Source organism: Coregonus clupeaformis, chromosome 8, assembly GCF_020615455.1.
Source record: "Coregonus clupeaformis isolate EN_2021a chromosome 8, ASM2061545v1, whole genome shotgun sequence".
NCBI lineage: Eukaryota > Metazoa > Chordata > Actinopteri > Salmoniformes > Salmonidae > Coregonus > Coregonus clupeaformis.
In genome coordinates, this window is record NC_059199.1 from 37462121 (window position 1) to 37479658 (window position 17538).

A 17538-nucleotide genomic window follows, 5' to 3' on the forward strand; every position below is an offset into this window, starting at 1 on the left:
GTACGCCTATGTAGATATTCCATTTTTTTTTTATCAGCTGTTTCCAGCTACAATAGCCATTTACAACATTAACAATGTCTACACTGTATTTCTGATCAATTTGATGTTGTTTTAAATGGACAAAATTTTTTTGCTTTTCTTTCAAAAACAAGGACATTTCTAAGTGACCCCAAACTTTTGAACGGTAGTGTATAATAACACCCCGAATTCAAAAATACCTTGTGTTATTTTGTAGTGGCTGCACACCACGTAGACATTTCTCTTATAAATGCCTACAGACAGCTGTCAGTGGTGCTTTCCATGGTACCGTTACACCCTCGCTCTAGTTTTCTCCTAAAACTAGTGAATGGTCTTCTCTCTATAAGACTATGGGTACCTTTTAATGCGTTACTCACTTAAATTGTATTTTTTTATCATTAAAAATATATATATACACACACATTTAAATTGACTTACTGAAATTCAGAAGACAAATCAGGTATCTTCCTCCGGGTAGCTCTCAGTAAAAGTCTGGTCTGGGCGGTTCCATGTCGTCTTTGATCAGACAGGGAATTTCCCTTACGCTTTCCCACTAGGGAATGCGGCACCGGTGTCTCCCTCGCAGACCTTAACTGGGATGCTCCACAGGTGAAATCACTGATCCTGTTTGTGACGCCATATTGTTGTGGACATTGTTACACAGGGACACTCAAAGTCAATCTTAAATGAATCCGTTTTTCACAGCGTGCTGGAGAGGGTCAAACCAACTCAATGCACCATAGTACACGTCTGTCAGAAGCTCTGCTAGTCTTATTTACGGCTATACACAGACAAGTTACATCTGCATGATTTAGCATAATTAATTAATCATTCCCGTTTTGTTCTATTCATGTGACCGACCAATACTGGTTCATAACATGTGACAGACCAATACCTCACAAGGCTTCTTCTCTCCAAGCTGATACCTTGAAACTGAGATATCTTTCTCCTCACGTTCTCAAAACAAGGTCTGGGCATACTGCCAAATTGCAGATACTGATGAGTGAGGATTCGTCCGATCAGGCACTTACTTGAACACAGAAATGGGTTATTAGAACAGCACATTAAATAGAATATAGAAATGTATAGAATGGGAAAGCACCAACATTAACATTTCCATCACAAGTGCATTCGGAAAGTATTCAGACCCATTGACTTTTTCCAAATTGTTACGTTACAGCCCTATTTTAAAATGGATTAAATATATTTTTTTCCTCAATCTACACACAATACCCCATAATGACAAAGGAAAAACAGGTTTTTAGAAATTGTTTGCAAAAATATAGTCGGAAGTTTACATACACCTTAGCCAAATACATTTAAACTCAGTTTTTCACAATTCCTGACATTTAATCCTAGTACAAATTCCCTGTTTTACGTAGGTTAGGATCACCACTTTATTTTAAGAATGTGAAATGTCAGAATAATAGTAGTGATTTATTTAAGCTTTTATTTATTTCTTCACATTCCCAGTGGGTCAGAAGTTTACATACACTCGATTAGTATTTGGTAGCATTGCCTTTAAATTGTTTAACTTGGGTCAATCGTTTCGGGTAGCCTTCCACAGGCTTCCCACAATAAGTTGGGTGAATTTTGGCCCATTCCTCCTGACAGAGCTGGTGTAACTGAGTCAGGTTTGTAGGCCTCCTTGCTCGCACACACTTTTTCAGTTCTGCCCACAAATGTTCTATAGGATTGAGGTCAGGGCTTTGTGATGGCCACTCCAATACCTTGACTTTGTTGTCCTTAAGCCATTTTGCCACAACTTTGGAAGTATGCTTGGGGTCATTGTCCATTTGGAAGACCCATTTGCGACCAAGCTTTAACTTTCTGACTGATGTCTTGAGAAGTTGCTTCAATATATCCACATAATTTTCCTTCCTCATGATGCCATCTATTTTTATTTTATTTTTTTATCAGACCAGAGGACATTTCTCCAAAAAGTACAATCTTTTTCCCCATGTGCAGTTGCAAACCGTAGTCTGGCTTTTTTATGGCGGTTTTGGAGCAGTGGCTTCTTCCTTGCTGAGCGGCCTTTCAGGTTATGTCGATATAGGACTTTTGTACCTGTTTCCTCCAGCATCTTCACAAGGTCCTTTGCTGTTGTTCTGGGATTGATTTGCACTTTTCGCACCAAAGTACGTTAATCTCTAGAAGACAGAATGCGTTTCCTTCCTGAGCGGTATGACGGCTGCGTGGTCCCATGGTGTTTATACTTGCGTACTATTGTTTGTACAGATGAACGTGGTACCTTCAGGCGTTTGGAAATTGCTCCCAAGGATGAACCAGACTTGGAGATCTACAATAGTATTTCTGAGGTCTTGGCTGATTTCTTTTGATTTTCCTATGATGTCAAGCAAAGAGGCACTGAGTTTGAAGGTAGGCCTTGAAATACATCCACAAGTACACCTCCAATTGACTCAAATGATGTCAATTAGCCTATCAGAAGCTTCTAAAGCCATGACATTTTCTGGAATTTTCCAAGCTGTTTAAAGGCACAGTCAACTTAGTGTATGTAAACTTCTGACCCACTGGAATTGTGATACAGTGAATTATAAGTGAAATAATCTGTTTGTAAACAATTGTTGGAAAAATTACTAAGTAGATGTCCTAACCGACTTGCCAAAACTATAGTTTGTTAACAAGAAATGTGTGGAATGGTTGAAAAACAAGTTTTAATGACTCCAACCTAAGTGTATGTAAACTTCCGACTTCAACTGTATACACTTAGTACACCAAACATTTGGAACATCTTCGTAATATTGATACAGCCTCAATTAATCTATGTATGGACTCTCCAAGGCTTCGAAAGTGTTCCACAGGGATTCTGGTCCATGTTGACTCAGTTGTGTCAAATTGGCTGGAGGTCCTTTGGGTGGTGGACCATTCTTGATACATACAGGAAACTGTTGAGTGTGAAAAACCCTGCAGCATTGCAGTTCTTGACACAAACCTGTGCACCTGGCACCATACCCAGTTCAAAGGCACTTAAATATTTTGTATTGCCCATTCACCCTCTGAATGGCACACATACACAATCCATGTCTCAATTGTCTCAAGGCTTTAAAATCCTCCTTTAACCTGTCTCCTCCCCTTCATCTACACTGATTGAAGTGGATTTAACAAGTGACATCAATAAGTGATCATAGCTTTTACATAGATTCACCTGGAAAGAGTGGGTGTTCTTAATGTTTTGTATACTCAGTGTACCTAGCAATAAACAAGAAAAAAAAAAACATTTCTCATCTGCTATAACAATACAGTAACTCGAAAACTAGCTACATAGACATGGAAATATTGTACTCACAGTTCTTGAATTCACGCGCAGTAAAGGATAAAACAGTTAGAATAATAATGTTAGAAAACCAGTGATTCTCTGCACAGCTACAGGTGACGAGCTAAATTTAGCTGGGAGTTAGCTGCATAACACTGCGAGCGCCTGTTAGATGTGACGTCATCAGTCACCCTTAAAGGGACAGGCTTTCTTACAGGTGACTAAAATTGAAATTAATATAGAACTGTTTTGTAATTAATGTTATATTGTACTGGAACTAATGACAACAAATTATAATTTAATGGGTTCAATATTTTTTTAAATATTAGGATTCTGATTGGGGTGACAAAATCCTACCTATAGGATCCAATCGCGTTACTTTGGATTTCCAATAGGAAAAGAAGTAGTTCAATAGGTTTCCAATAAGGGTGATACAAAATCCTATAGGATTGCAAGAATCATATAGCATTCAATAGGATTAGTTTTGATTCCCAATAGGAAAAAAGTAGTCCAATAGGATTCCAATGGGATTCTGATAGAGGTGACACAATTAAGTGGTAATGCCCGAGAAGCCGGTGTTTGGGGGATATATTGGCACGGGAGTAAATGGCCATTTTAATGTCATAGATTTTGCCGGTGGTAACTTGTGGAATAGACACAGGTTTTAACCAATCAGCATTCAGAATTAGACCCATCCGTTGTATATTTAAGTGATAATGCCAGAGAAGCCTATGTTTGGAGGATATATTGGCAATAAATCCTAACCAACACCAGCTACAAGGGCATTATCACTTTTATACAAGGGGTTACCAACATATTCAAATATGATTTATATATTTTAATTAAAAACGTTATTTTGATGAATTTATTCATACTCTTTCATCCTTCCACAAGATATAGTCCCAACACAAATCTAGGATTGCTACCCAAGCAGGCTGGTCGTTCGTTTTATCAGATTGGTTGCCCTTGATGTGACCCAGTCCTTAAGTCTTTTTGTTCTGTATCAATGGACATGACTCAGTCATTCGTTCTAAATGTTCTGTTGTCATATTGGCTGACAACGTTCTTTATCCCTTGCTTGCCAGCTAGCAACTACGACTAATTTACAGTCACGTCAAACAGTGCAGCCAGAATAACAACAAAGTAGCCGCATTTGCATAAGCTGTTTTCTAGTTGCATTTATTTGGATAGATTCCTAACAATGAGCTAATGAAGCACGATTTCATGATTCATGATTTCGACTGGCTGAGAAAAGCTGCCTGCCTGTCTGTCTCATCCCGAATCCCGACATGTTCATTTCTATGCACAGCTGGAGATCGAATTTGAATATTGAAACAATGTTGCAAATGTCGGAGAGACAGGCAAGGTTTATACAAATCTCCACTGTTGAAAACGAAATGTTAGTCAATGTCTACCTGCTTTTTATAGTGGAGATCAAGTTTATAAATTGTCTGGCTGGGCTGATGAGGTAGTGGATTGCACAGTAAAATGGAACAGAGTAAATAGACATTTTTATGTCATAGATTTAGCCAGTGGTAATTTGTGGAATAGACACTGGCTGGAATGCGGTTTTAACCAATCAGCATTCAGGATTAGAACCACCCGTTGTATAAAATCCTATAGGATTGTGAGAATCCTATAAAAATCATTAATCCTATAGGATTTTTTGACTAGGGAAATTAGCAATTCCATTTTTTGTTGACCAAATTCGGCAGTCTCTTGACCGCCATCGAAAAATTCCTCACTTCGTAGATGTATTTTCGTGGACAAATTTTGGGCGGAGTAAACCCTCTGGCTTCGCCTCTTCCTCTCTGGTTGAGTTTATAGTTGGTTTACCTTGTCTCGCAGGTAAAAAACTGTTGTAGGAAGCATTTGGGAAACGAAACTATACCGCATCTGTTTTGTGGCCAATTTAATTTAAGAACAATAGTAGAATACAAATGTAAACTCTTGCTCTTTGAGGAATATAACCTTCCGGAAGAAAACTCTGTGGAAAGACCCGCGATCACTCTTCCTATGCCGTGAGTAAAACGTAGCCTTAACACATGGAAACGCATATGTACTGTCTTTGTTAAAACAGGCAAATTAATAAACCCAAGTGTAATTTTTGTAACAATACACTACAGATGGAACAAAACACGATATTTGATTGGATATGTATTTTGGAAGTGGCGCCTTGACAATTATAGTAATTTATTTTGACAGAAGGCTGTAGATAGACTGAAAAAGTCGTCGTGCAGTTCAACTCGCTGGTTTGCGGTGCTGAGTGTCAGCAAATTAGTAACCTTTTATTATATGAAGTAGGCCCGGCCGGTTTATCAAACAGCTGTTCGGCGGATTGTTTTAATCTCAACTCCCCGTAAAGTCTATCAAACAAAATATTTTGATGACGTTCACTTTATGACACATTTGTTTACATTTTGGCCTACTTCAGCAGCCTACGTTGAATGGACTGTCACCGTCCTCATTCTGGCTTCTATAATGCCATTATTAATAGCGTGTTGTTTACTTTCTGTGAAAGAAGGTTTTTAACATATTGGCCAGGGCGTTCTGGAGATCCAGGGCGCAATTTTCTGACCTAGCACAGTAATAACACACCTGAATCAGGTTCTCATCTAATCCCCAAGCCCTTGGATTTAGTTGAATCAAGTGTGTTAATGTTGGGCTAGAACACAAACGTGCACCACTGTGGGCAGGGGTCACCGTAGTGTCGGCCATAACACATATAAGGCTGAAATGGAAGTTTTTGTATTTAATCTTGTTGTGTTTCATTGATCCTGTAGGTTACGTACACCCCACACCCACAGGATAGATTGGGTAACTTTTCTTGGCACTAAGGGATATGTGATGGTTGATATTGTTGGTTGGTTTGGAAGGGGTTGCAGCCTCAGGTGACTAATGTTTAAAGTTTGATTTGCCATGCCAAGGGCCTGCAGCATACATTTGACATGTCATATAGTCAGGCATTGACTTAATATCTATGTAGTATCGTTGTTGTCTATTGATTCACGTCTACTTTACGTTGTCTGTCTGAAACCGCTGATTATTATGACAGGGCTAAGCAATGTTCTTTATAAATATAACATGCATATTTCATACATTAACGTAATGCATTGCCCTTTCCCCCCCCCACACTCCCTGTCCTCTTCTTTCCCAGGCCCTGGCTCTAGTTAACCACCATGCCCAGCAGCAGCACAGGGAGCCCCAGACCCTGGTCAGAGCCAGGGGGCCAGGACGGCCTCGCCCCTGTGGGACCCAACCATCAACTCTCCCGGGGCAGCAGCACCAGCCAGGAGTACTGCTATGAGGAGCGATGTGTGGACCCGGTAGAGGAGAGGCACCAGGGGCCCAAGGTGACCTACCACAAGGCCAACGGCAGGGAGGCTGAGGAGACCATCGGCTTCATCCCCGGATCAGCAGACTCTCCTTCAGGGGGTCAGGGGTGTGGTCCCTGTGCCCCCTCCTCCCCAGGCAGCTGTAAGAGCTGGGTGTGCAGTGTGCTGACCTGTGGACTCTACAGGGAGTGTTGGAGCACCATCCTGGCCCCCAGTCCCAGAGGGAGCTCCCCAGATGACGATCAGGAGAAGGTCAGCCTCCGGGGTCTCCAGGGCCACCCTGTGACCAATGACCCCCGAACCAGGAAGGAGAGTGGGGGTGGTGGCTCTGATTGGTCGGAGGACGTCTACATCAGAGGGGTCAAAGTGGACATTCCCAGAATGGAGGAGGAGCCGGTGATCATTACCAGGCCTCCATTACACAATGGAAGAGGTTGTGGAGGAGGAGGGAGCCTGTACAGCCCTCCCTCCTACTCCTGGAACGAGGGGGATATGGGTGATCTGAGCATGGGTGACGTGGACTCTCTGATCACCCAGAAGCTTCTGGAGCTATACTCTGAGTACCAGATCGAGGAGCTGGCCCACTGCACCTCAGACTCAGTGTTCCTGAAGAAGACCAGTGAAATCAGCCAGCTTATCAGTGACCTGGCTGAGGAGCATCAGCTTGATGAGCAGGATGCAGAGTGTCGACTGGTCAAGGGCATCATCAGGTAGCTACCATTCACTGGTAGGGATTAACTGCCTTGATCAAGGGTACAACGTGTGTGTGTGTGTGCGTGCGCACAAGCAGTTGGGTATCGTGACAGCGAATTAATACATTTACTTTGTAAAATGGACAATAAAGTTGATATACTATTTTCATCTATTTTATCAGGATCAGCACTAGGAAGAGCAAGAAGAGACCTCAGTGCAAAAGGTCACAGAGGAGAACCTCAGACAGCGGTAACGAAACCATGAGCAACTACCAAGCATCAACCATCAGCAATAACAGTAAGCAACACCTCTACTGATAAACATTTCCAATAGCTTTTCCCTTATTTTACATACTTGTTGAAGTGATACTTCATTGTCATTAATTTGTTATTACACTGTTAGTTGACTGTCACTCTCTGTTTGTTGTTTTTTTTACCTCGAAGATGATTATGATATCCAGATATCCAAGGAGACAGATTCTGATATGAACGCTAGGAACATGAGGATGAACAGTGGAGCAGGTAAGAGACTTGACGTGTGTACTGTATGTTGCTGTGTGTACTGTACAGTGTTATTGTAGTCATCATTAAGCGCTTGTTATGATAGGGTTAGAGTCCTTCAAGACACACTTTTACTGAAACCGCATTGCCTCTGCTAAATTGTTGCCACTACACCCCAGAAAAATTGTGGGGATCGAAAAACTATTTCAGTGTAAACTTAAATGACTAAAACCAGACTAAGTTTATAGAAAATATAATTGATCTATATATTTTTTAAGATGCAGTAAGTCTTGTCAGAAGCTAGCAGATTCATTACTTACCAACAACATCTGTAAGTTCCAATAAAACAACATTATGTTTTCAAGTTCACTTTCCTTACTTTTTTCTAACAACACTATCATGAATCTAGCAAAGATGTTTTGTGGGTCAGAGTGCAGTATTTATTTAGTTTTATAGCACAAACGTTTGTTAGCACGTTTCTCATACTGGCTTTAGCCACGAACAGAGCGGCAAGTGCAGGGGTGTTGCCTAGCAACCTGTTCCTCGGAGGAAGTTAACTTCTGCATTGAGAAACAAATTCCCATTATTTGAACAGCTAGCACGACAGCTAAAATGGCTTTGGAAAAAATATGTTTTCAGCTAAGAGGGAGAAGTATCTAACAAAATAACTACATTATGTAATTCACTAATCATAAACTATTTACAATAGAAATGTTAGTATATTAAAAAAAAATCTTACTTACTCAACTTTTAAATCCTATAGTCTTTGAGAACTTGTAATCACCCCAAGAAAATCTACAGCAATGAAACCAATTAAATAAAACAATGAATTTAGGAGTACTTTTGGCATGGCTGGATTACCGCCCAGGCACGCAGGGCACATGCACAGGGGTCCCAGTTGGGGTCCCCATTGATTTTATGTTTGAGCATAAGAACACAGAATTAGCCATAGCAACATTTGTAGAATTGCAGACAATTTGCTTTAAAATGGTAAAATGTTGTCTCAGCTCCATGGAAATGTTCCTAGAAGGAAAGTAGGCCACTTTTGACCCAGAAAAAAACCTTGCACACACCTGCCTGATAATAGTGTATGGTGCCATGTATGGTAAAATAATCGGTACTAAAATATTGTTTTACCAATATGTTATTGGGCTCATTTCTGGGAGGGGTTATAGATAGATGGTGTTGGCAACATTTGATTTTCATTCATTTTGGAGTAGAATCTCCTTATAAAATGTCACCAGAAATTACACTACATGACCAAACGTATGTGGACACCTGCTCGTCGAACATCTCATTCCAAAATCATGGGCATTAATATGGAGTTGGTCTCCCCTTTGCTGCTATAACAGCCTCCACTCTTCTGGGAAGGCTTTCCACTAGATGTTGGAACATTGCTGCGGGGACTTGCTTCCATTCAGCCACAAGAGCATTAGTGAGGTCGGGCACTGATGTTGGGCAATTAGGCCTGGCTCGCAGTCGGCGTTCCAATTCATCCCAAAGGTGTTCGATGGGGTTGAGGCCAGGGCTCTGTGCAGGCCAGTCAAGTTCTTCCCCCACCGATCTCGACAAACCATCTCTGTATGGACCTCGCTTTGTGCACAGGGGCATTGTCATGCTGAAACAGGAAAGGGCCTTCACCAAACTGTTGCCACAAAGTTGGAAGCACAGAATCGTCTAGAATGTCATTATATGCTGTAGCGTTAAGATTTTCCTTCACTGGAACGAAGGGGCCTAGCCCGAACCATGAAAATCAGCCCCAGACCATTATTCCTCCTCCACCAAACTTTACAGTTGGCACTATGCATTCGGGCAGGTAGCGTTCTCCTGACATCCGCCAAACCCAGTTTTGTCTGTCGGACTGCCAGATGGTGAAGCGTGATTCATCATTCCAGAGAACGTGTTTCCACTGCTCCAGAGTCCAATGGCGGTGAGCTTTACACCACTCCATTCCAGCCGAAGCTTGGTATTGCACATGGTGGTCTTAGGCTGGTGGGCGGCTGCTCGGCCATAGAAACCCAGACGAACGATTATTGTGCTGACGTCGTTTCCAGAGGCAGTTAGGAACTCGGTAGTGAGTGTTGCAACCGAGGACAGACGATTTCTACTCACTACGTGCTTCAGCACTCGGCGGTCCTGTTCTGTGAGCTTGTGTGGCCTACCACTTCGCGGCTGAGCCGTTGTTGCTCCTAGACGTTTCCACTTCACAATAACAGCACTTACAGTTGACCGGGTTAGCTTTAGCAGGACAGAAATGTGATGAATTGACTTGTTGGAAAGGTGGCATCCTATGATGGTGCCACGTTGAAAGTCACTGAGCTCTTCAGTAAGGACGTTCTACTGCCAATGTTTGTCTATGGAGATTGCATGGCTGAGTGCTACATTTTATACACCTGTCAGCCATGGGTGTGGCTGAATTAGCCGAATCCACTAATTCGAAAGGGTGTCCACATACTTTTGTGTATGTGTGTGTGTGTGTATATATATATATATCTCTCTTCTCACAGTCCTTATACAAAAAAATTATCCAGATGGGAATTCCCCGGTGATTCCCCCCTTCCACGAACTTTGCCACCGCTGCACAAAAAATTATGTAGGGGAAGCACTGAAACTGTTTGGGTTAGTATCTGAGTGAGTGAGAGAGATCTAATAGACTGAATGTTGTGGCAAATATCCAGCGTTATCTCTTCCCCTGATAGATACTGTACTTACCTTTCCGTGACATTTATTGTGAACATCCTATTTATTTAAGCCTATCCAAGAGGTTGATTGGTTGCCTTAAGGTTGTATCTCATTGGGCAAGTCAGACTTGTATTGTATTTGTCAGACACAAATAAATAGGTTTCACTTCATTCTGCTGGTAACTATTGGTAGAAACGAAACCCTGGAATATGAACCTATTGAATCATGTAGATGACAAGTTGTTCTTGATGATGTAGGTCTTGAACCAATTATGTAAATATGACTAAACCTGTGGACTTAACTTCATTTTGCACACTTTTGTAAGTTAATGATGTTGATGACTAGGTACTCCTGATGTTTTTATGTAATTTGCATTTTATATGTGAACTATGAAGCCAAAGACACATTTCCTCATTACGTGGACAATGAAGTTTGTCTGTTCTATTATATTCTACAACTCATGCCTTCTTTATCATATTTTGATTTAAGCAGAAAGTTCTGAGCATCAGAACATGATGACCCATCCTCAACACTTCTGATGCCATGAAGCTACTCACCAGTCCCCAGCTGGAGAGGTTGGACCCATAGAGATACACATATTATACAGTGAGGGGAAAAAAGTATTTGATCCCCTGCTGATTTTGTACGTTTGCCCACTGACAAAGAAATTATCAGTCTATAATTTTAATGGTAGGTTTATTTGAACAGTGAGAGACAGAATAACAACAACAATATCCAGCAAAACGCATGTCCAAAATGTTATAAATTGATTTGCATTTTAATGAGGGAAATAAGTATTTGATCCCCTCTCAATCAGAAAGATTTCTGGCTCCCAGGTGTCTTTTATACAGGTAACGAGCTGAGAATTGGAGCACACTCTCAGTTTGTTACCTGTATAAAAGACACCTGTCCACAGAAGCAATCAATCAATCAGATTCCAAACTCTCCACCATGGCCAAGACCAAAGAGCTCTCCAAGGATGTCAGGGACAAGATTGTAGACCTACACAAGGCTGGAATGGGCTACAAGACCATCGCCAAGCAGCTTGATGAGAAGGTGACAACAGTTGGTGTGATTATTCGCAAATAGAAGAAACACAAAATAACTATCAATCTCCCTCGGCCTGGGGCTCCATGCAAGATCTCACCTTGTGGAGTTGCAATGATCATGAGAACGGTGAGGAATCAGCCTAGAACTACACGGGAGGATCTTGTCAATGATCTCAAGGCAGCTGGGACCATAGTCACCAAGAAAACAATTGGTAACACACTATGCTGTGAAGGACTGAAATACAGCAGCGCCCGCAAGGTCCCCCGCTCAAGAAAGCACATACACAGGCCCGTCTGAATGATTCAGAGGAGAACTGGGTGAAAGTGTTGTGGTCAGATGAGACCAAGATCGAGCTCTTTGGCATCAACTCAACTCGCCGTGTTTGGAGGAGGAGGAATGCTGCCTATGACCCCAATAACACCATCCCCACCGTCAAACATGGAGGTGGAAACATTATGCTTTGGGGGTGTTTTTCTGCTAAGGGGACAGGACAACTTCACTGCATCAAAGGGACGATGGACGGGGCCATGTACCGTCAAATCTTGGGTGAGAACCTCCTTCCCTCAGCCAGAGCATTGAAAATGGGTCGTGGATGGGTATTCCAGCATGACAATGACCCAAAACACACGGCCAAGGCAACAAAGGAGTGGCTCAAGAAGAAGCACATTAAGGTCCTGGAGTGGCCTAGCCAGTCTCCAGACCTTAATCCCATAGAAAATCTGTGGAGGGAGCTGAAGATTTGAGTTGCCAAACGTCAGCCTCGAAACCTTAATGACTTGGAGAAGATCTGCAAAGAGAAGTGGGACAAAAAAATCCCTCCTGAGATGTGTGCAAACCTGGTGGCCAACTACAAGAAACCTCTGACCTCTGTGATTGCCAACAAGGGTTTTGCCACCAAGTACTAAGTCATGTTTTGCAGAGGGGTCAAATACTTATTTCCCTCATTAAAATGCAAATCAATTTATAACATTTTTGACATGCGTTTCTCTGGATTTTTGTTTTGTTATTCAGTCTCTCACTGTTCAAATAAACCTACCATTTAAAATTATAGACTGATCATGTCTTTGTCAGTGGGCAAACGTACAAAATCAGCAGGGGATCAAATACTTTTTTCCCTCACTGTATTTCCCTCACTGTATGTTATATTTAATTCTGTGTTGGGACCTTGAAGGAGCCAGAGAATTGCACTCGGTTTAATGAAGTGGGAGGAGTATTACGCAGATGCAAACTCCTCCAAAGACCATGACTTTGCTTTGAAAACTATACTATGAATCGTGTCATCTGTATTTTGAAGGATTATAATGTACTCAGGGTAGTGAATGTATTTTTGATTCTGACATATTGCGTCCATGTTTGGGTGTTGGTTTGTCTCAGAGAGAAGGTACCGTAGACTTACCAGACCCTTAAAGCAGCTCCCCCTGTTTTGATGTCCGTTCTTCTTATCGCCTTCATATTACATTAGTGCTGTGTGTGTCCCTTTACCCTTGAATAACAACTAGCTGTGTTGATAGGAAACCCGACTCTCCACTGCTGTTTGACCTCTTTCTGCTTTATCAGTTCAACCCACAACACTGTGGTACAAGAACCAGTTTCAAGGTAGTGTAAGCACTTCCAGTGTGGTGCAGGGTGAAGTATACTGACCCAAGAAATATAGATAACTGCACACTTGATTGCTCCACGGTTTTATTGTGCAATGTTTGGACCCGACGGTCTTAGTCTTCGTAAGGGTTAACCCATGTGAATAATGCAGTGGTTTGGACACCAAGAACCAACCTGGAATGTACTGAAGGCCAAAAACCACTCGGAACGTATGAAGAAAGAAGGCCAAAAACCACTCGGAACGTATGAAGAAAGAACACAGAACACCTCAAAGACAATGGATGATGGTATTGACTTATTGGTGACTGTGAAATACAATTGTAGATGTACGTTTTGATGCCATGGGAATATCATACTACTATACATAACTTTAATCCTGGTATCGCTTTAAGATTGGTTATGCTTCAATCTCTAGTGAGCATGTGGCCCAGCTAATGCTGTAACATGATATTGTAGACTCCAATGAGTACAATGTGAAATTAACTTATAATGTATGCAATTCTGTGATTTAAATAAAACTATAAAAAAAGTGATACATAAATTAATTTGTAAAGGCATTAATGCCATTCTAATCTTGCACATTTTGTCTTCTGTTTTATTGTGGTCGGTATAAAGGAAATGAGTTGCTCTCTATTTTGAGAATTCTAACTTCCACTTAAGTCTAATTTTTGTGACGCATAATGGCAGACTAAGTGGGCTTATGTGGAAGTTAGGATCTTCCACTCTAAGCGTGTCTAAATTAATGACTTACATTTTAATAAAAAAATCTTCCAGGCAAGTATGTCAGAACCTGTGACTAGCTCACCTTTCATTAGCTTGCCAGTAGAAGAGTCAAGAGTACTACGTTTTGTCTGTTGTTGACATTAAGTTATGTGTATGTCTGTGTTTTCTTTCTCTCTAAATAGCCTTTTCCCCTCGCATGACTGGACATGAGTCAGCGAGTTACTCACACGCAGTATTCTTCCAATCTATTTACAACACGCAGTATTCTTCCAATCTATTTACAACTCAGTTCTGTGGAGTTGATGTATCAAAATGGAAGAATGTCTGACAACATGCAGACCGTGAGAACCAATGAGGGTTCTGTGAAGTGAAACATTTAGAACGTTGCAGATTGAAATGAAAAGATCTGACACAATTCTCTTATTCTACAATGGAAGGCAAGCATTTATTTTTTATTTTACTCAATCCATTTTTGTCTGAATGTTCTGTAATGTTTTGCCCTGTTGAACAGGCCCACATTTATGACTTAAGCTACACAGACATCTCTTGCAGGTGCACAGTGACCGGGTGTTCATTTGTGCCCCTTGGGGACAACTTTTATCTTTGGCAAGGACAAAATAATACAGGCCACCAAACGACTGTAACACGATGACTGATTACATGTTTGGTTGTTCATGTAAAACAGGTTATTCTGGTTCTGGCCATAGACAGGAAATAGATGAGTGTTGACACATTGTTGAGCTAGTTGGAGTTTTGTAAGTCTCCCTTACCATTCGTTGAAATGTTAAATCCCAGGTAACGTCACTCAAGGGATTTTGGGGACTTTCCATTCCATACTCCCCTGTTCAGTATACGGCACAACAGATATTTGTAGTTACAGGTAGAAAACCACTAGTGGGAGCCAGAGTACATATCATGCTACGAGCCAGTACAATAGTCCATGATTTTTCTATCAATTAAAAATACAGTAGCTCTCACTATATTCATTTATTTTTTTCACACCACTGATAAATTGCCAGATGTATGCCAAAAACGAATGATAGAAGAATGATTAAACATATGGATAGAAGAGAGAGAAACTGAAAAATTGTGTTTATACAACTTTTATTGCTTGGTTGCAATCTTCACATTCATATTTGTCAGTAGAAAATACCTTAAAATATCATTCACACACATACACCATACACCCACACAAACTTTCAGCTGTACTCTTGTCTAATAAACAGCATCTCACTTAACAGGTCAAACAGATTCGCCTGACCAATAACAGGTCTGAAGAACAGTTCTGTGATGAGTGATTGGCTGACAGCCTGTAGGGCAGAGGTCGATAGTAGGATGCGGCTGAATCGACCCGAGTCTCCTGGGTGAAGGGTCAGGACAACCTCCTGTAGAGCTCTCTGGGCCTCCTGTTGAAGACCGTCAATGAATACAGTGGTGCTCAGTCCTGGGACAGCTATTAAGAGGAAGTGGGGTAAATGGAATGTCAATTCAACTGTATTCCACCATCAGCAGTTCAACACTAATGTGACAGAAGAGTTAAGCTGTTTGCCATCATTTGTCATGTTAGATTATTAAATAATCATTGATTATGCCATTGATTGCTTCAAATATTTCAATCGAAAGACATTAATAGAATGTCAGTTCAGGTAGATTTGGAGTTCCACATTACATCATAGACTGCTGAGAAGAAGTAGAAGAAGAAGATCTTTACCTGGATTGAACAGCATAGCACCCTTCAGATAGGCATATTCCTTTGGGCTGAGATCTAGAGTCCACAGTCTGTACAGACAGGATCTGAGTTTATGCACCCCAGCAAGCGTGGGCAGTGACCTCTTCCCCTCATCTTCCTCCTCATGCTCTTCCTCACTCTGTGGCCCCTGACCGTTGAGGAGGATCCTCCTCAGCATGCTAGCCTGTGGTACATCCTTCACCTCGAACACAGTCCGTTCCTGGGCCAGTCCCAGAGAGAACAGGGGCACCCAGCAGTCCCTCAGCAGAGTTAGCTGATCCTCCACTGGAAGCTGACTGAAGGAGGGTAAACTCTTCATGAAGCGGATGGTTTTGACCAGAACATCAGATGCCACCTGACAAGTTCCCTCAGGGTTCTTCAGACACACTGCCCGTCGCCGCTCGCAATGACAGTTGTGAGGCATCATCATGTTGTAGTCGTACTGGTTCACGTGGTTGTTTTTGATCAGGCTGTTGTTGTTGCTGTAGTTACTGTCTGCCCAGCTCAGGATATTGTACAGGATGCTGTGAGGTTTTTGTTGTTGCTCCCGGTAACCTGAACAGTGACAGGTGGTCTTCATCTCTTCAAGAGGAAACATCATGATGAATTTCCCTTTGAGGATCAATAAAGTATCAACCAATCAATAGATGATAAGATGTCACCAGGGCAGAAGCTTTACAGAGCTATGCTACAGAGGTGAGAACAGTCACATTCTCTCTTTGAAATATTGTCCAGCGGTATGATCAGCAGCTCTGACTGCCTGACAACTCCAGTAGCCCGAGTCCTATTTATAGGAAGATAGGACACGCTCCTCTGATCTGTGTGTGACAAGTCAGCCTTGACCCCTCCCCCTCAGACCACACACACACACACCTGAGAACAACAGAGTGACCCTGGACTGCTCTGCTCGCTGTGTTAGGTCAAATCAAATTGTATTTGTCACATGTGCCAAATACAACAGGTGTAGACTTTACTGTGAAATGCTTACTTATAAGCCCTTAACCAACAATGCAGTTCAAGAAATAGAGTTAAGAAAATATTTACTAAATAAACTAAAGTCAAAAAATCTAATCAAAATCTAAAAGTAACACAAGAAAATTACATAACAAAAACAAGGCTATATACAGGGGGTACCGGTTAGTCGAGTGACTGCATAGATAATAAAGTGACTGCATAGATAATAAACAGCGAGTAGGGGGGTCAATGTAAATAGTCTGGGTGGCCATTTGTTTAATTGTTCAGCAGTCTTATGGCTTGGGGGTAGAGGCTGTTAAGGAGCCTTTTGGTCCTAGACTTGGCGCTCCGGTACCGCTTGCCGTGTGGTAGCAGAGAGAACAGTCTATGACTTGGTTGACTGGAGTTTTTGAAATTTTTTTGGGCCTTCCTCTGACACCGCCTAGTCTATAGGTCCTGAATGTCAGGAAGCTTGGCCCCAGTGATGTACTGGGCCGTACGCACTACCCTCTGTAGCGCCTTACGGCCAGATGCTGAGAAGTTGCCATACCAGGCGTTGATGCAACCGCTCAGGATGCTCTCGATGGTGCAGCTGTAGAACCTTTTGAGGATCTGGGGACCCATGCGAAATCTTTTCCGTTTCCTGAGGGGGAAAAGGTGTTGTCGTGCCCTCTTCACAACTGACTTGGTGTGTTTGGACAATGATAGTTTGTTGGTGAAGTGGACACCAAGGAACTTGAAACTCTCGACACGCTCCACTTCAACCCCGTCGATGTTAATGGGGGCCTGTTCGGCCCTCCTTTTCCTATAGTCCACGATCAGCTCCTTTGTCTTGCTCACATTGAGGGAGAGGTTGTTGTCCTGGCACCACACTGCCATGTCTTTGACCTCCTCCCTATAGGCTGTCTCATCGTTGTCGGTGATCAGGCCTACCACTGTTGTGTCATCAGCAAACTTAATGATGGTGTTGGAGTCGTGCTT

The 17538-nt window shown here is 42.0% G+C and overlaps 2 protein-coding genes across 3 annotated transcripts; one reads left to right on the plus strand and one right to left on the minus strand.

Annotated features, from left to right (window-relative positions):
* Nucleotides 1-4974: 4974 nt before the first annotated feature.
* Nucleotides 4975-11161, plus strand: LOC121572918 (keratinocyte differentiation factor 1-like). 2 transcript variants are annotated; one of them, XM_041884953.1, is made up of 5 exons: nucleotides 4975-5313; nucleotides 6450-7337; nucleotides 7502-7617; nucleotides 7764-7841; nucleotides 10992-11161. In XM_041884953.1, exons 2-5 carry the CDS (start codon nucleotides 6472-6474, stop codon nucleotides 11039-11041), a joined length of 1110 nt encoding a protein of 369 aa, XP_041740887.1. In that variant the 5' UTR covers nucleotides 4975-5313; nucleotides 6450-6471; the 3' UTR covers nucleotides 11042-11161. The 2 variants fall into 2 exon arrangements, with proteins under 2 accessions (XP_041740887.1, XP_041740888.1); XM_041884954.1 differs by having other exon boundaries at nucleotides 10995-11161.
* Nucleotides 11162-14961: 3800 nt separating this feature from the next.
* On the minus strand, nucleotides 14962-16383 carry LOC121572917 (nuclear receptor subfamily 0 group B member 2-like). Its single transcript, XM_041884952.2, has 2 exons — nucleotides 15586-16383; nucleotides 14962-15327 (listed from the first exon to the last, which is right to left on the minus strand). The coding sequence occupies exons 1-2, from the start codon at nucleotides 16202-16204 to the stop codon at nucleotides 15074-15076; spliced, it is 873 nt and encodes a 290-aa protein (XP_041740886.1). The 5' UTR covers nucleotides 16205-16383; the 3' UTR covers nucleotides 14962-15073.
* Nucleotides 16384-17538: the final 1155 nt, after the last annotated feature.